Source organism: Rhinolophus hipposideros (genome assembly GCF_964194185.1).
Source record: "Rhinolophus hipposideros genome assembly, chromosome: 22".
Lineage (NCBI taxonomy): Eukaryota > Metazoa > Chordata > Mammalia > Chiroptera > Rhinolophidae > Rhinolophus > Rhinolophus hipposideros.
Window position 1 is genome coordinate 23,173,087 of NC_138068.1, and position 19,499 is coordinate 23,192,585.

Consider the following 19,499-nt stretch of genomic DNA (forward strand, 5'->3'; position numbering starts at 1 on the left):
GCTGTACTTGTGTGACAGACACAATCTTTGTCTCCCAGAGTAGGAGAAGGCGTGTGGAAGCCCACTGCTCAGATAAAAGCAGCTGCTGGAGTGGGCAGGAAGTGGAGGATGGGCCACAGCCTGTGCCAGAGCCAGCACATGTCTTCCCCCAGTGTCTGGGACTGGCATGAAAGCCACTCACTTAAGCCCACAGCTTTGCCAGTTCACAAAGGCTTCTGGGCACATTCCAACCGTACGTAAATCTGGGGCAAAGATCACTAGCAAGTAGAAGGCCTTTGTGAGGACAGGACAAATGTAAGCAGGAGCCACCAGCAGAAAACTCTAAGGAGGCAACAGGGCAAGGAAAGAAAACAAAGCTAGGCTAAGCCTCAGGCCCCATCACCTCTTGACTGGATTTGGCAAGAGCCTCTGGCCTATTTTTTTCAGTCACCACTGAATCCCCTGGATGAGCAGCACCGGGCCCAGTTGCACCGCTGGCTAAAGGCATTTAATAAGTATTCACTGAAATGGAATCAAAACACTTGCACGACCTCATAGTTTGTAAAGCATTTTCTCAAACATCATTTCATTAAACCGCCCATGCTCAATGGGACTATCCCTATTTTACTGTCATTGACGATGAGTCTCAGTTGTGACTTGCAGAAGCTCACACTGCCAGGAAGTAACATCCTTGCTATCAGGACACCACTAATTCTCTTTGTAAACCCAGTTTGGGTCATGGCCCATCCTCACTCCCTCCCCCTCCCCCAAGTCACCTACAGAGTCCCAACTCCCTTCCACAATGCTCAATGCTGTGCCTGGCCTGAACCCTAAGTACCCTTCCACGGACACTGCCCACTCCATCTTTCCACAGACCCCAAACTCCGGTCCTCCTGGGCTTTGCTGTCTATAAAACACCCACACTTTTTATGCAGCTGTTATTTTCAGACTACTGTCCCCTCAGCTTTGCAGGTTGTGTGCTATTTTCTGACACCACTTCTCCAACACCACTCGGTTCCCAACAATTCAATTCAGTCCCGACACTACCTGGAGTTAACATCAGGTCCCCCAAGTTCAGATGCAAGCCGCAAATGGAGTGCCCAGGCTACCCACCCCTCTGCCTGGCCAACTTCAAATTCAGGGGTTTCCACACCTCCCCCTCAGGGTCAATATTTGCTAGAAGGGCTCTCAGAACTCAGGAAAACGCTTATGTTTCCTGATGTGTTGTAAAGGCTACAATTCAGAAACCGCCCAATGGAAGAGATGAGTAGAGCAAGACATGCGGGCAGGGTGCAGAGCCCCCTAGCCCCGCTGGGTGCATCACCCTCCAGCACCTTGGTGTGTTCAACCTGAAAGCTCTCGGAGTCTCGACATCAAGTTTTTGTCCAGTTCAATCTCCAGCCGCCCCATCTCTTCCAAGAGGTCAGTGGGTGGGGCTGAAAGTTCCCACCCTCTAATCTCTGGTCCTTTCCGGTGACCTGCCCCATTCCGAGGCTCTAGGGATCCCACGTGAAGTCATCTCCTGCGCGTAAACTCGGGTGGGACTGATCAGAAGGCAATGATGAACAACACAACGACACTCCTATCACTCAGGAAATTCTAAGGATTTTAGGGGAACGGGGACAAAAACCAAGTATTTATTATACCACATACACATTTTCTTCAATGTTCCAGTTTTCAAAATTCTACTCTACATTCAACCATCAACTCCTATGAACCTGCCACTGACTCTGCCACTGAAATTACTCCTTCAGTGCAACTCTGGGGTGAGCTCCCAGAGGCAGGGCAGCGTCCTGGCCTGCCCTGTATTCTCGGAGTCAGATCAGAGGGCAGCCGGTGGCCGGCCTATGGTGGTGGCACGGGGTCAGGGAGCTGTGATGCCAGCTCAGCCTTGGGCACCCTCCCCTCTCCCCTGTGCCAGAGAAACATTAAGAAACATCCCAGATGACATGGATTCTTGTCTCCGTGACCGGCCTACCTTCAGGATGGAGGTGACAGGCACTTGGCTGCTCTGGGCACCCACTACCCAATAGCTGGGAGTGTTAAGATGTTGGAAGAAGTTGGCAAGAACAGTTCTCGCAGCTCCTTTGTGGATGGAAATTATATGTAGAGACACGGTTGCATTCACATCAGGCTCTGGTTAGGTTCCAAAAGCGAATGTCAGTCTTCAGAGACAAAGGCATCCCCAGAACAGTGTGTGACAAACAGTCAAGGTCACCGAGACTAATATCCCACACCACTTGTGCTGCTTAACTGTGACCAGTGGCGCAGCTGGAACGTGTAGGTCACACTTCCTGCAGGGGAAATAGAACCCAGACTGCAGGCATCCAGACACGTCAACGCCAACCAGAGTCCACAGACCAGACGCAGTTGCAGGCGAGGGATGGGAGGCGGGGAGGCACCGTCAAGGCCAGGAGACCAGGGTCCACGGCCCACAAGTGGTGGACAGGACAGAATGACAGATTAGTAACCACATATGGCTGTTTATTTCATACAGGGCTCTGTACAAAATATTTACACATATTCTTTACAGAATAGTAAACCACCTGAAGGTAAAAAGATAATGCCTTCTTCTCATTGGCAGGGAGAATCCTGATGTCAGCAAAGCTATAAAACCAATGAACTTTCTTTTCCTTAGGCCACAATGAAAGCAAATGCCACCTGTTTCCTGGAATTCAAAATGCTGTGGTGCTGGGACCCTGATCACGTGCACCTCCTTTCCTTTTCCCCATCAATTTCTTCCGTATTTACCGACAGGCTTCAGTGCTTGTGGCAGGAGCAGCCGACGCTGCTGTTCTTTTGCAAAGATGAAGAGAGGACGAACTTGCTGTGGGGAAAGCCTGGGAATATCTGTCACAGCATCACCTGTGGACCCTGGAAGAATTTCCTTTGTCTCCATGTATCCACCACTTTCTAGATTAATCCATGCACATTGAACTCACCCCAGGTGGGACTCGGCTATGAAGAATGACCCATCACTATGAGCTTTTTTTGGTTTTAAAGTGCAACTTAGTGTTGACGCCTGTCCTAACCTCTCTGGGCTGCCCAGCATGCTAAATGCCCTCCACTCTGTACAGTGGGTATGTGGGAAGGATGTGGATGGTCGGGTAGAGTGCCTCTGGCATGTTCACTTTAAGAAAACACCTGTCAAGAGGGAAGAGTGCTGGAGACAGACCAGGAATATTAAAGTACACAGCTGCTTTATACTATGTACCCCAATTCTTTGAAGCAGCAAAAGGCACTTTTATTTCAAGCCAGAGTTAATCTAAAACACACCTGGCTTTGCTTACAGGAAAAGTTGTCCGGGAAGGACTGAAATGATCCATCTCGTTCCGTGAGGCCTGGAGAGTCCTCAGGCAGCTTGGGGAAGGGAGCTGGGTGTTCCCGGCTCCTACCACACTATTCGGGCTGCAGGCTGTCCCTTTCTGGGTGTTAACAAGTTTCCAGTGACATTTCATTTCCAACTGAGAAGGAGAGACCAGCAGTTGAGGAGATAAATCAAACCAAAAAAAAAAAACAAAATCAAGGAGGTGAGTGGGTACCTATTTGGAACTAGATGAGTGATCTGAGGAAAACAGGAAGGAAAGCTGGACAGGAAGTGGGCACTTGGGAAGTGTGGGACCATTTACAAATAGCAAGGCAACTTCAGGGCCTTGGAAGCTCATCCTTCTGATGAGAGCTATTTTTTTCCATGAAGGAACTATTATTTTTAAAGTGAAGTTAATTCACATGTTGGGTGTTATGTAATTCTAAAAATAGTAATAAAAGTGTCTTTATTATAAGCAACTTTGTGTGGCTTGTAGAATCAAATAGGTAGGGGAAAAAGCAAAAAAAAAAAAAAAAAAAAAAAAAGCGCAGGCAAAATCAGCCTGTGTCTGGGCCCTAAAACCTAACACTCCTTCCCATCTGAAGGGAAATGCCCCAGTGCTTTCTAGGCTGAAAATTGGTAGGATTTACCCAGTAACCTAATTCATATCTGTCTCCTTGATTTCTGACCAGCTAGTGGGGCTGCTCTTACAGGGGCCAGTCTTATTCCCGGGCCAGCCTTCTTTAGCAGAAGCTCCTTCCTTCTTTGTCCGGCTGAAGCAGACAGGAGAAGCTGTGAGGCGGGCATTCAGTGGTCCAGATTACTTACTACTGGGCAGCCAGGAGGGTCCCCAGTGACCAGGCCCAGTGGGTTCCAAAGGCATCTGGGAACTAAAAAACTTCATTTCCTCCAACACAAGAGGAGGTACGGAGAGCCCATTCAGAAGCCCCCATAAGGGAACAGGAGTTCTCTGCCCAGGCCCCCCAGTGCCCAGTGTCAGGCAGGCTCTGCTATTGGCCTCTGAAGCAAAGGCGAACTGTGGACAGGCAGGGCAGGGTTGCAAGAATAGAAAACCCTTGACAGAAACCCTTTTAATAAAGGACATCCCACCCCTCCCCATCCTTCCATGGAAGGGCGAGACCTTAATGTAACGTCAGAGGCAGAGTCTTCTCTAGCGTTCAGGGGAACAGCTGCAGCTGAAACTTAGGAGCCCACTCCAGAGCACTTTTCACTACAGCCAGAGCAGCCGCCCCAAGTGCCACTGTCAACCCCATCACTGCCAGTTTCACAAAGCGATTGGTCCTTGGTTTGGTCAGGACGTCTTTTGTTCGCTCCTCAGGCTGCAGAAGTCCCCGAAACCGCTGCCGCAGTACCATGTCAGGCCTCTGCTGAGCTGACGCCAGCTCAAAGTCTTTGAAGGTAGAGGCTGCCGTTCTGTAGAGAAGGAGACAGAAAGAAGGAAATAGTATGAAAGAAACAGAGAAGGAAAGAAATAGGCTAAGGGCTCAGCCATTCATTGCTCAGGAAATTCTTCTTTATAAAGACCCATGATGACCAAAGGGGGGATTCTGCTGGCCTAAGCTTCGAGCTCTGGAAACCTGCCCCCAGCCCTGTCCCCACTGACACAAGCTCCCACCATTTCTGCTCACTAACAACTCCCCACTCCCAAGCAGTGCCTGTCTCACTCACTTCATGGATTGCTGTTGGGCAGCTGCCTTCTCAGCAAGTTTGGAGGAGGGAAACTGAACAAACAGGTCGCCAGCTCTACTGATCAGCGTCTCATAGGGCAGGTCCTGAGGGATCTGAGACAACAGGTGGTGGACCGAGGCCATGTCGCAGTCACAATCCTGGACTTCCTGCTCTCGATACAACACGATCTGTGAAGAGCAAGGCTTTGCATCAGAGACCAGAACAGACAAGGCCTTGGCCATGTGCATTTCATTCTCCTTAGGGATGAATTTAAATTGGTACCAGACAGGGCTCACCCCAAATGTCTGGCAAACGGTTGTATCCATCAAGGGAGTAATAATTTACCTATCTGCGCGCCTATCCTGCTGGGCTGGCCCTTCCTATTAGAGGTAAACTTCTACTCCATGATACGAGAGACTGACCAATGAAATAAAGGAGATTCTTTTAGGAGGGAGAAGAGGAGAGGGATTACTGGAAGATTCCTGGAGGTCCAGCACAGGAAAAAATGGTTCAAAACAGTCGAAAGATTGGTCTTGTTCTCTTTGGAGAGCAATGAAGAGCACCCATGAGTCCCCACCCTCACTCTACCCCCCAATGACTCAGGCCCTTAATAACTGTCCCCCTACCCCCCGCAAACCATCTCCATTTTCTATCATAATACCACATCTCTTCTTTTCTTAAGCCCAGAGTTGGCAGTTTGTACTAGGTTAGGAGATGTCAGCAGGAGTACATAATTCACAATGCAGGTGAGCATTTTAAAGGTCAGAAAAATCACGCAATAAACAAATCTGTTTAACTTCGTTTAACCAGCATTTCCCAAACTTATTTTTACACAGAACATATTTTTCCATGACACTGCCATTACTGGAGCACAGAATGGTCTCCAGGTACACCAGTTTGGTAAATGCTGTCTTTTGCATCTTTCCAAAATCACCAGGTTTCCCTTTAGGAGAAAAGATCAAGCTAGAACGTGTGATGGTGAACCTTGCTGTAGGCTTACGGCCTGTACCTACCACAGCCGCAAAGTAAATGGGCATCAGGGGGTGGCAGGCCAGGAAGAAGTCGTATAACCGCACAACGTGCCTGAAGTCAGACAGGACATGGCCAAACCAGGTGATGAGCCAGCTGAGGGCAAAGATGGTCCCCACCTCGGCTCTAGGAGCAAGGAAATCCAGATGTTAGGTTCCCTGCTGAGTCATCCCTTTCCTTTCTCTGGGCCTTCTTTGTCCTCAGTGCTGTGAGAAGGAAGCATCTGGGAAATAATGCTTTCTGGAAAATTCAGCCACCTAGGAATTCAGCATTTTCTCCTCATAAAATACAAAGTCCTTAAAATGTACCTACCATCATGACATCATTAACTACAATAGGGTCCTGGTTGCCGTATCGTACTGGGTGCTCTCCTAATGGCCAACAAATGTCTACTACAGGAACAAGAAGTATCTGTTTTCAGAACACTATACCAGGATTTTCCATCTGAGAAAGTCATACCCTTTTGGAGGGCACAGGCACATATGCAGGCTTGAAAACACAACTGTATTAATTTTTCAGTTAACCTGAGATGACTGAAACATCTTAATCATAGCCATGATTAAAAAAAGAAAAAAGTGACGCACTGGCCAAGGACACATTTCCAACTCAAGAGAAGAAAAAAAAAAAGAGACATTTGCAAAGAAATATTTCTTCTTGGTACGTGGTGAATAAAATCCCCCCCCCCCAGGTGGGCTTATCTTTCTCACCTCCAGGTCCTACAGGACTGTACTTCTCTGGTGGCAATGACCACAAAGTCCACCCTGGCATACTTACCGTATCCACCTCTCCCCACTACATGTAAACTCCTCAAAGCCCTGGGCTGGGACAGGCCCAGGGCTCTCCCCAAAGAGCACAGCACCCCAAAAGTGCTCCAAGACTGTCTACAGAACTGAATTATCCAGACTGCTGGTAACTGAAAAGGACACCTTGGAAGAACTTAACACTAATCAACGTAAGATGATGATGAGCTAGGCTTGTGAGGAAGAAACAAAGGCTACAGAAAGTCGAAGGTGTGTGTGTGCGCGGACACATAAATACCTCTGCATGAAGTCATGGAGTTCTGGATTCACCTGGTCAATGATGGGCATCAGATAGTTTAATATATGCTTCGTGTTGTCCATTGTTGGGTCCATGAAATCCCTACGGGAGACAAGTCGATGAGCTTGGTAAGACCAAACACTTAGGTCAGGGGTGGGGATGGCATGGGGCTCAAACCACTGCAAACACTGACTAGAAAATGGGCTGAGGAGTTATCCCGGGGGGGGGGTCTCTTATGTTCCCCTGCACTGGTACCTGAGGTGGTGGGTAGATAGCTTTTCTACCAGGGAAGTTGCCAGCCTCTTGCCTACCACCAGCAGAAATGTGACCACGATGTCATGGTAGCCCTGGTAGTAGTGCAGCTGAGGGTTGCGCTCCAAGATGAGAAGGATGATGTCAATCAGCTCCTCCTGGAGCCCCGCTCTCTGCTCTTCCGGCATGCCTGCGACGGGGTGAGAGGAACAGAGATGCACTTGAACGTGGCGAGCCATTTAGTAACACAGAGGTTCGGAAGACGGTCGGTAATGGATTTTTAGAAAGTATTTAATAAAAGAAAGTTTGTATCTTGGTAACACATATCAAGATCCACATACATACGGGAAATACGTGGCATACAAAGAGTCACAGACCAGCACCCTTACAGCGGGGGCACACGCAGATCCCATCTGAACCAAGACACCACAGTTCACATCGCCAGTAGTGTGACTATTTGGCACCATGTGTCTTCTGATGCGATGCCCTGAGAAGAACTCAGCATCACTTCTGTGCAATTCCTATCAAAAGTGTATAAACCTAGATCGAATAACGAGGAAATGCCGGACAAATCCAAATTGAGGGAAATTTTATGAAATAACTGGCCTGTCATAAAACACAAAAGAACTATTCCAGATTAAAGGAGGCGAAAGAGAATCGATGCCTGAATGAGAAATGCATGAATTTGTATTTCCTTTTCCTATAAAGGACATTATTGAGAGAAATGGTGAAATCTGAATAAAACCTGTAATCAGATGGCAGTATTTTACAACATTTTACTGATTCTGACAAATGTACTGTGATTAGGTAAGAGCCTTGCTTTTAGGAAATACACCCTGAAATATATAGAGACAAAGGGGCACCATGTCTGTAATTTATTTTTAAATAGTTCAGAAAAAAGTGTGTGTGTGTGTGTGTGTGTGTGTGTGTGTGTGTGTGTGTGTGGAGAAGGAGAGAAAGCAAATATAGTAAGATGTTAACATGTAACAAAATCTGGTAAAAGCTATCTGGGGAATTCTTTGTCCTATTTTGGCTCCTTTTCTGTAGATATGAAATTATATAAAAATAAAAAAAATGTAATTGCTTGTTCCCTTCTAAACCAAACCAAGTTATCACAGGAGATACTGATCTCCTTGATCCAAAGATGCAGCTGGAAGCAGGGGAGCATGTCTTGGGAGCTCCTTCTGAGTATGCAGCTGATTCTGGCAGTGGTGCTTCTCAGCTCATCTGGCTTTTTGTATAAAGACGCCAAACTTGGCCTTGTGAACTGCTTTAGAAGAATGGCACATAGCACAGATTTCCTATGCCATTAGTTTTCCCAGGTAAAACAGCTAATGTAAGGGCTCAGACTAAACTGAGCAAAGGGTTTAAGACAAGAGCGAAGCTCATCTCTTGCCCATATTTACCCTACTGCATCTCAAAAGGGCATACTCTAAAATATAAAATAAAAAAGAAAATGAAGTAAACTAAGTACTATGGATAGGTAAAGTCATGAAAGTAGTGAAAGAAAAAATTAAAACCTGTTTGAATTTTCAGTATAAGGGTGATTAGCTAAGCTGAGAACATGAATGCAAAGAGTATGAAACTGTCTTTCAATAGATGAATGGATAAAGAAGTTGTGGTATATATACACAATGGAATACTATTCGGCGTTAAGGAAAGATGATATAGGAACATTTGTGACAACATGGAGGGATCTTGAGAGTATAATGCTAAGCGAAATAAGTCAGACAGAAAAAGCAGAGAACCCTATGATTTCACTGATATGTGGTATATAAACCAAAAACAACAAAAGAACAGACAAACAAATGAGAAACAAGAACTCATAGACACAGACAATAGCTTAGTGGTTACCAGAGGGTAAGGGGGGTGGGGGCAGGGAGATGAGGGTAAGGGGGATCAAATATATGGTGATGGAAGGAGAACTGACTCTGGGTGGTGAACACACAATGGGATTTATAGATGATGTAATACAGAATTGTACACCTGAAATCTATGTAATTTCACTAACAATTGTCACCCCAATAAACTTTAATTTAAAAAAAAGAAACCACATGGAAAGTTCAGCCTCTAGAAAGAATACCATAGACTGATGTTTCATTAACGGAAGAGGACTAAATGGCTCAGAGGGAAAATGGGTTACCTTGGGAGAAAAATGGGAGTTGTCCATCCTATGTAGTCTCACCCAAAGTTGGATCCAAACAAATATAAAATCATGTTGTTCACTTGAAACTAATATAATGTAGGATGTCACTTATACCTCAATAAAAACAAATAAAAATTTGAAAAGCAAGATGGCAGGCCACTGGCTACATGAGAAGCCCAAGAACCTCTCCAGGGAGCAAGGATGCAAGTAGAAAAGGACCTTAAAAAGACAAAATCCAAGCAAGCGCATGGGTTCAAAAGAGTGAAGCAATGGCTTTGGAGGTTCTCCTTCCTTTAGCAATTCCCCTCTCTTCATGGACCTAAGGATGGAGTTGCCAAATGAAGAGAGATAGATCACAAATATGAGATTTGTCACCCAGTTTCCTTCACTGTAAAACTGGAGACAATGGTCATTCTCATTCTTCCTGGAATGGGGAGGCAATTTTAGGAACTGACTCTCTAAACATGCAGGGAATGGCTTCCTTTCCAGTCCAAAGAACTCAATATATGTATATGCAAGATATCACTATTTATAAATCTAATCAAATGAAGATATGAATAGTTCTTGTTAGTGCCCACTTCTAAACCAATCTACGTTCTAAAGCCAGACTGATGGCTCTAGCAATCCCTGTGAAGTCTCTTCTGTGGCTCTGAAAGGGGGGAAGAAATCTCTTCTCTCATTTACCACTTCTAGGCCAAGAGAAATTATTTTTGGCTCATGCCTTCACAGTCAGGAGTGTGAGTGTGAGCCGGTAAATGAAAGAATGACTCAGCAGATCGGGAGCACACAGGGTCCTGCGTGTCAGTTCACACTGTGTGCTGGGATGGAAACTCCCCAGGGCTGGCAGGCACCAACACAAGACAGTAAGTGCCACTGGGACAGAAAGCCGCTGTAGCAAGACCGAGAGAGCTTCTCACCAGGAGGGAACCGCCGCAGGGACCGCCTGACATCCAGCAGCACTTGCTGGTAGTCCTTGCTCTGTCGTAGGTCCTTCCCTGCTGGAGGAAAAGGAACGTGTTATGGTAGGACAGTCTGGGAAGCCAGAGCAGGAGTCAAACATTCTGGTATGACAGCAAGAGCCTGGAGGACATACTTCGGTTGTTTTCCTGAAAAGGACATAACTCAAGATACAACACTTGCAGAGGAATCTTTAGTTTAGTTCCAAACATGCTGTTTGATGCGAGTCCTGATGATCGAGGAGGAGGGAACGCACTGTCCAGGAGGCAACTGAGTGAGGTAGAAAGAGCAGCAGAGGAGCGGTCAGGAGGCCAGAGGCCTAGGGTGGCTGCCAGGGGGGAACTGCTCTGAACTGCAAAGTCCACGTCTGTAAAATGGCAATAATCCCTTCCATAATGGACCTCTCAGGTTAGTGTAAGGATCAAACAAGATCATGAATGTGGAAACCATCGACCACTGGAAAAACTCTAGCATCTATAAAGTCTAGGAGCATTGAGCTCTTCAGAAAGGACTACTAAGAAACTCATAAGATAACCTCTCTTGACCCAGAAATCCTAAAACTAAGACACTGCAAATAGGAGATAGTACTTGTGTTCAGGTGATAAGCCCACGACAGGTGTGAAAGTAAGGAGGCAGCGGCTAGCTGTTATGTCTCACAAGTGTACATTTCCCTCACCCCAAACCGAGTGTTGTATAACAAGTCTGCATTTCCTTCACAAACTGAAATCAAAAGCTACCAGAGGAGCCTGTGCAATACTTCCCCCATTCCCTACCCCAGACTTTTTCTTATAAAGATTTGGGAAATTTGGAATGTGACAGAAGAACATCATCTCAGGATTCAGACTGTGACTATGGCAATGCCTTTTCCTTCCAAGAAAAAGCCGACTGCTCTGAGGCAGCCAGTTTCAAAGACGATAACAAGCGGCAACTTAACACGTACTCAGTTGCACTCTGACACTGTGAACTTTTATTGGCAGAGGCCGGTTTAATCATCTCCAATACCTGGCACACAACAGGAGCACAGTGAATATCTGCCAAATGAGTGAAAGAATCCCCAGCACCTGGATTTTGGCCGTACGTACCAGGAGGGCAATAAATGTTCATTGAGTGAATGAATGACGAAGTAGGCTCCCTGTTCTGCACTGTATTCCAAGGAACTCCTTTTACTACAAGGACCTTGCAAATTAGTTAACAGCTTTTCACACAATTATAGAATTTTAGAATTCAAAAGGATCTCCGTATGTCCCAATAAAAAGGTTTTTTTTTTTTTTTTTTTTAAGGACCATAAAGGTATCATCTCTCCCCATAGCCAATGTTTCTCAAAATGTAGTCCATCTGCATCAGAATTAGGTTGGGGTGCTTATTAAAATACAGATGCGTACAACCCACCTCTAAGATATTCAAGACTGCAATATGCATTTTTAATAAACTCCCCTACCTAGCCAATAAAAGCTATCTACATACCTACCTAATAATAAAAGCTCATTCCATTTTTGAATAAAATTCTACTTGCAGTTTGGCCTGATTTTCAGACGGGGCCCGAGCATATCCTAAAATGCTTTAGATTTACTCATCTACTCTTGGTTTGACATGAGCATAAAAATCAAGGACCCTGGAATTCTTGTTTTCTTGCCTCCTGGACAAGCTCCCCTCACAGGACCAGCCCCCTCCTTACCTGCCGTTGGAGGTGGGTCGCTGGCATCGACATCCAGGAGCTTGGGCCACACTTTCCGCCGGATCTCATCGGTCAGGAGCCCTCCTTCGCTGATCGCCATGCGTCTAAGGGCAGCCACATCAGTGGGATCACTGTTCAGAGCCTGGTGTATCTCTGCCACTTTCTTTTTCCTTTTGGCATTAAAGTCTGAAAAAGAAAAAAGGTGGCGGGGAGGCATTAGGCACATACTCAGCATGTGTACATTTTCTGTTCAGGGCTCAATCTCCTTGTATGGTCTGAGGGACAGGTTGGTATATTTAAAGCCAACCTACAGATGTTTAACTAGCACATAATGTGCAAAACATTAGAGAGATATACCATGTAAGTGACAAGTAAGGAATTAGTTATAATAAATGCTCAGTAAATTCAGGCACATCTAACAGTTACTGTTAATGTTTTCCTAATAAAATGCCTGTTCTTTCTTAATACTAAGCTTCAGAGCACATATCTCTTAATATAATAATTGTTTCCTGTTGTTTACAGAAGAAAAATGTATATGTAGGCCACCAAAATACAATACTACACTTTTAAACAAAACCACAACAGTCTCCAGTTATATGAATCACATAGAAATATTGATCAGAATCACATAGAAATATTTTCAAAATCAGAATACCGAAGGGTATACTCAGGTCTCCAGTGTGACTGGTGATAAGAGAGGCATAATACTGCACACAAAGCAACTGTTTCTTAACAACCATATTAATTACTATGATCAGGAAGTAATGTTTTAAGCATCTTATATCCTTATGTGATAGTTTGTTATTTATACATTGGCATTTTACTGTGTTTAAATTACTTTTTAGGAAATTGGTTGAGAGTTTGTGGTTGATGTTTATCACATTATAATTTTCCTATTTAAAATAATGGAGTGATGGGTTCTCAGAGTTTTCATACAGAATGTCTAATTTTAGGAACGGCAAACACAAGGGAAGTTAAACAAGACACCACAAAAGGGATGTCACAAAGCAGTGCATTATAATTGTCCAAAAAAGGTACGTGTAGACTCCAAGAGCTCAGAGACTACTGTGGGTCAGGGTCATCTGAGAGGGCATTACTGCAGAATGTAGCTTAAATAGGAAAAGGAGGGTTTCAAGAGGCTGGGAGTAGAGGTGGAGAGCAGAAGAAAGGCTCGAGACAGGAAACACAAGACCCTTTCATTGAACTGTGAACAGACTCATTAAAAAACATTTATGTAGCACATACCAGGTGTAAGGCACTAGAGTTATGTGAAGTGGAAGATTAGACGGTAGGTTAGGCTTTAGAAGGGACTAACATTGGAAGGTAGATTAGGTTTTAGAAAGGACATAGCAGCTTTCCTCAGTAATGTTCTATTCTGAGACAATAGTCTACAAACTGTTTCCATGACAAAGTTGCACATTATTAACACAAATGAAAGCTGGTACTAATGGTCCTGGTTACCGACCTATGAGAGCTGCGACATATACACTGACCCATCTGGAGTCACGTGCAACTGGAGGTGCAGTCAGGAAAAGAACACGGGTGACTTTTCACCTCGGTAAACCTGTTCTCCTGGCTAGACTGTTATTTTCCCTGGTAGCCGAGTAGGGTGACCATCTATCTCTTTCAGTTCGTCTGAAATTCCTGATTCCTACCTATAAGCCTGGTATAACTATTCATTAGTAAACCCTTCCTGCTATTTGCACTCTCAAAAATGTCCCAGTTTGTAGGCTAAATTAAATGGTTACTCTACCTAGAAATCATGAAAAATCAAATCCCAATTCCCTCTGTCAGCACAGCACCTAACTAGTCAAATGTCTGTTTACAAGGTGCTTTAAGCTCTTGGCTTGAGTGTGTCCATCTATCCCTCCATTCATCTGTCCATCCATCCTTCCACTTGTTCATTAGTCTATCCATTCATTTATCAGTCCATCATTTAATGAACATCTACTTGTAGTAAGCACTGTACTTGGCTTAAAAAGATGAATGTGACTCCCTCCCAGCCTTGAGGGACACAAACAATCATTATACATAATATAACAGAATCATGAAGAATTATGAAAATCCAGGGGAAGGAATGACTACTTCTTAGGCAATCAGGAAAGGCTTCGCCAAGAATATGTTCTGGTACGTTCTTAAAGAAAACTGCACACGGAAGAGTAGTTGAAGGGAGAGTATTCCAGGCAGAGGAAAGAGCGTATGTAAAGACTTTGTCACATGAAAGAAATATCATGTCCAGAAAACACAGCAAAAATTCTGTGAGGCTGAAGTGTTAGGTACAGGGAAAAAACAGAGGCTGGAAAAACTGCAGTAAATGTGGCTTATGGAAGAGTCGGGGCTTTGTCCTGCACTCACGGGAAGACAGGGAGGGATTTCACTTTGGGTCGAAGGGCCATCCTTTGTAAGAGAAGACTGTATGCTTCCAAAGAGGGATCACAGACACAGGAAACAGAGAAGACTTTTTATATAACACAGACTGAGACAAAATATAAGAAGGAATTGAATTAATTTCCAACAAAGAAAAAAAGTATCAGATAGCCTACATTATTATTTTTTTTTTACTTACAAGAGCTTCCTTGTACCTTCTACATATCACAAATTAAGAACACTTACATGGTAACATGAATATGGCTTGAGGTAAGTTGACATGTAGAAATCTTGTTCACCTACTTGCTATGAGTGTAGAAAAATTTTCTCTGTTTGTTTAGACATATATCCACCTGCCCCTCTTTCCAAGTAACTATCAGCAATCTGGGGGAAAGGAAAACTGTTGCTTCTGTCTTGAGGAAAATAACGCTGTTTGCAATCAGTTGGATTTCTGTTAGGTGTTGGCAAATAATCTGCCAGAATTTTCACTAATTCTGAACCCAAACCACAGCTCCAGTACCTAGTCCTCTTAGCACTCTGTTCTGATTCTATTTTTAATCCTGCATTTCAAAATTTACTATGATCTTCTGGATTTCGGTGCTCTGTAGGAACTCAATAAACATGGGCAAAACAGAAAAAATAATTTAGGTTAGCTACTGTTCCTCTGGAAAAACTGGCCCGGAGTAAATGACTATTTCTCCATACTATTGTTAAGGATATGCCCACTGCACACCTCTAAATACAGTCACACAGCGCTTAACTAGGATTCGTTCTGAGAACTGTGTCGTCAGGCGTTTCGTCATTGTGCCAGCATGACAGAGTATCATACACTTACACAAACCTACATGGCGTATCCTACTACACACCTAGGCTATATGGTGTGTTACCTCTGTATATGTGGCCCATCATTGACGGCAACATCATTATGTGTGGCACACGACTGTAGATTTGTAGGCTCTGCCCTTTTTCTAAAGCTACTGGTACTTCCCAGAATAGGATGCTGCTCGAATGTGCATTTTAGCTGCAGTCTGCTGAGGCTCCAATATCACATTCTTCAATTCTAGTGATTGTGTATTAATGGTAGATGAGGAAGGTACTCCTAAGTGTGCCATCCCCTCCCCCACAAATATTTATGACACCTAATACATGGGCTCTCATTGTGATGTAAAAAGGGAGGAGAAAACAGAAAAGTCAAGTGAGCTAGAGATGTATAAATTACAGAGTGATAAGGTCAACTTCTAAACTACACACTGAGGGAGAGAAGGTTAGCAGAATCTCAACAACCGATTTACACGTATCCCCTCCATCTCAGAAAGAGAAAAATCATAGAGCTGTTCTTGGGATGCTCAGGAAAATATTAAAATTAATGCCTAATAATAGCTATTTTAAGAAATATTTTATACATGGATTTTGGGGTTGGACACACATTTCTGGACTTGAGAATGCTAATTTGGGCTTGGATAAAAGCCCACATTTCATCTGGAGGTAGCATATATGTGATAATACAAATCCCTGAATCCTTTCTTCTCCAATTTCTTTTTGCCCCATTTATATGAGAGGTTTTACATATTCCAAAGTTGATATCTTCCAAATTCCTTTACAGTAAAAGGTCTGCGCTATCATGAGCATGACAGAATGAAATGACAATCCTACAGTTGGCTGCAAAATATAAGACGCTGCTGCAAGTAAATCCCTGATGCCTGAAAAAGCAATTCATTCAACAAAGGAAAAAGAAATGATATAGGTACTACTTGGCTAACTCGCCATTAAAATGATCATTTTAATAAGAGGCACTGAAGCAGTTCTTGAATGGTTCAGATAATGATGGTTCAGCCCATTATTGTCTCAAACCTTCCCCAATTCTGGCTACAGAACCAAGGTAAAGATTTCTGCCTCCTCAGAACAACAGGTATCTCTGAAAGCACCTGCTCGGGGAACTAAACATATAGGGAAAGAACAATGACTAAACATCAACACTAGCTCTGCTTCCTCTAAAAGTTTTTCCATATGTATTTTTCCAAAATACATATTAGTGACTTACATCAGCTAAAAAGATCCATATACCTAATAATGGAATCTTATGTGAGAATACAAAATTCCATACCAATTATTTGGTTTAATCTTGCTTATCAAGAAAGCTTTGCAGTCCTTAAATAGACATTAAACTCAAACTAAGCAATGCTAGGCTTAATCAAAACAATGGAAGAACTAGTCAGAGAGGGAGAGAACGCGGGAGAGAGATCTCCTTAGACAGGTAGACACCACCCTATCCCACCCCTATGAACTCCTGAAGTTGACATTGGAAATTAACTTAAAATTTTATGCTTGAACTTCATATCTGTACTGGAAAGACAATGGGAGAGGAAAACCTTACCTTTTTCTAAGGCTCCTATTAAAAACAAAACAAAACAAAGTAGCCTCTGTTTTTGGAGGTTCTATTTAGTTTCAACAAACAGTACTGGAACTAGCAGATTCATTAACTACGGGAACCATAAAGACAAGTATGTGTTAAGACAGCTTTCCCCCCAAAACGGAGAAAAATATTCTAGAGAGTAAATCAATCTGATCATAAACTGTACAGAGGAGAGCTTCTAGTATTAATAACTTTGCCAATGTGATTAAAAACCCAACAAAAACAAACAGGGAAAAACAAAACAACAACAAAAACCGTTTTCTAAATCCATTCAGAGAAGCAAAGTCAAGGAATCTAGGTGGGGGGTAAAGTGTCTTAACTTGGGCCCAGTTGCACTACAACAGGTCAAAGGACCCATACCACCTGGGACACTATTATGCCACGAGGACAGATGTCATACAAACACCAGCAAAGGGTTACAAGGCCAAAGGGCCCAGAGAAGTAATATGAGGGAGCTCCACTTCCATCCAGGACGAGAAGAGGAGAAAAAGGGGATAAAAAGAAAATGAGACCAGAGACACGAGATGTGAATGGGTGCTGCATCGCAATTTATGGGTTGACTATGTTGTTGGCTCTATTATGGGCACCACCCATTAGAGGAGGGAAAAGTGGGAAAGCTCCGTTAGTCTTCTCCAGAGGAAAAAAAAAAAAACGATGGTTTTACTCGGTACGGAGTAAACAGTAACTTGAACTCTCATGTCTTCATTATATGTAAAACACATTTGAAAATACAGTGGACAACAAGACCATGATTTCACGCAAATTATCGCTTAGATGAAACGGTATTAAAAACTCGAAAATCGCTTTTTACACAATCAAACGACAGGACTGATACAGAAAGTGGATGAGTGGCTGCCGGGAGCGGTGGAGACCGGGGAACGGGAAGTAATAGCCTTTCTCCCCCCCAATGACCAATGTGGTGGTTGGACAACCGCGTGCGGGTCCTGAGAACCACGGAACCGCACACTTGAAAGGGGTGTGTGTATGGTAACTAAGAGAACTAGGTGGTCACGCACAGCGCGTACGTAAAGCCGGCGGCAGACGCATGAAGTCGGGGAAACCTGCCTTCCCACGCGGGGGGCGCCACCGGGAGTCTGCGGACGTGGCCGGGCAGCCTCAGGCCCGGGCGGAGGCTCGGCCCGACTGCTCGGAGGGACCCGAGGCCGAGAGCAGCGCCCCCCCCCCCCGTCCGCGTCACTGGGGACGCGCTTCTGCCACCAGGTTTCCTCCGGTCTCACCCTCCGCGGACCCCCGACTGCAGGCGCGCGTCTCCCGCAGCCGTTCCCTCTCCCGCCGGCCCGACCCCGCCCGCGGCCCTGGGCGCGCGCTGCGCCATCGCCGCCGGGCCCCCTCGGCCGGGGGTCCCTCGGGCGCCGCTCCGCTGGGCGGGGGCCCTGTCCTCCGACAGCTGTCCCCTGCCCCTCGGGCCGCCTTGGCCCCTCAGGCCGTCCTCGCAAGCCCCTCCTCCGCGCCCCGGCCGGCTTCCGTACCTGCCTTCTCCGTGCGGCCGTCCCAGCGGCTGGAAGTGAGGCCGTCGCCCTGCGCACTCCGGGACGCCATGTCCCGGGGGCCCGCGCTCGGGCCCGAGCTCCGGCTGGTGGCGGAGCCTCCGGAAGACGCGGCTGTGGCCGCGGGACCCACCGCCCGCTCCGCGGGGCAGGCTCCGCTCGGTCGCCCGCGGTGCGCAGGCGCGCAGGCATCCCCGCGCGGGCCCCAGCCCGGTGCCGACACGTGACCGCTCGCCGAGCTGGAGCGGGCGGCTGCCTCCGGAGCCCGCGTGCGGGCGCGGTAACCTGAGGCAGAGCGCGGGGAGCGCGCCGGGGACACCCATCTGAGCCGTGGAGCGAGGCGCTCCTGAACAAGTGTGTTCAGGACCAGATTTTGTCATTGCTTTTGCTTGTATTTGTAAAATGATACTGATGATAATAAAAGTACTGAACTCAGTTATTGGGAAAGTGCGTAGACTACTACCAAGCATATAGTAACTACGCCATAATTATGAGCTATTATTTTTGTTTACCAGGGATTATACCTCCTGTCTCTCCTTCCCACACGTACTCCTATCACACTTGGCCACTTCAGGGTTTTATCAGAACCACCGTATACGGCTGCACAGGCTGTGCACTGCCCCACGCCAGGAGGCGCCGTTCATATAGATGATTACGTGAGCAGCGATCCCCTTTGAGTTGTACAAAACTGGCCACTCATCCAAAATGAGAACCTGGCTTAGGTCATTGACCACCTTCTCGTCTCCAATGACAGCCCTCTCTCCAGTTGGCCACCCATTCCCTCGGTCACACACACCCCTATTGTTATTGCCAGAAACTACCCCACTTGACAAATCTCCAATGCATCACCTCCCCGCACTCAAAGTTCCCATTATTCTGGTTCTGGTTGCTGGATGACCCCTACCATAACAGTTCTTTATTCTCCGAAACCTACAATCCACACAACCCATTACTACTGGCTCTTCTTGGTTTCATGCCCATCCTGTTCAATCCAGGTTCCATGTTCTATCATTATATTGTAAACTTTTTTTTTTTTTTAAAGGTCCTCTGGGTATCTTTCATGAGCAGAAAAGATCATTCCGAAGATAATTTGATTTTTAAAACTAATATTCAATTTATTAAAATTAGAAATCCCAAAG

The 19,499-nt window shown here is 45.4% G+C and overlaps 1 protein-coding gene across 6 annotated transcripts; it reads right to left on the minus strand.

Annotated features, from left to right (window-relative positions):
• Positions 1-2,446: 2,446 nt before the first annotated feature.
• Positions 2,447-18,569, minus strand: TBC1D20 (TBC1 domain family member 20). Of its 6 annotated transcripts, none has more exons than XM_081034380.1 (8): positions 18,343-18,569; positions 12,073-12,258; positions 10,358-10,435; positions 7,298-7,484; positions 7,043-7,144; positions 5,989-6,058; positions 4,976-5,163; positions 2,447-4,720 (listed from the first exon to the last, which is right to left on the minus strand). In XM_081034380.1, exons 1-8 carry the CDS (start codon positions 18,410-18,412, stop codon positions 4,465-4,467), a joined length of 1,137 nt encoding a protein of 378 aa, XP_080890506.1. In that variant the 5' UTR covers positions 18,413-18,569; the 3' UTR covers positions 2,447-4,464. The 6 variants fall into 6 exon arrangements, with proteins under 6 accessions (XP_080890506.1, XP_080890504.1, XP_080890505.1 ...); XM_081034378.1 differs by having other exon boundaries at positions 5,989-6,130; XM_081034379.1 differs by having other exon boundaries at positions 10,358-10,438.
• Positions 18,570-19,499: the final 930 nt, after the last annotated feature.

What these genes read in the sequence shown, in the direction of transcription:
- TBC1D20 (XM_081034377.1), bottom strand. Translation starts at nt 18,412, where the DNA reads ATGGCGTCCCGGAGTGCGCAGGGCGACGGCCTCACTTCCAGCCGCTGG. An exon ending in CGGCCGCACGGAGAAGGCAG is followed by an intron (nt 12,259 to 18,342) that starts GTACGGAAGCCG and finishes TTTCTTTTTCAG; the next exon opens with ACTTTAATGCCAAAAGGAAA. An exon ending in GCCCAACAGCAATCCATGAA is followed by an intron (nt 4,721 to 4,975) that starts GTGAGTGAGACA and finishes CCTTCTCTACAG; the next exon opens with AACGGCAGCCTCTACCTTCA.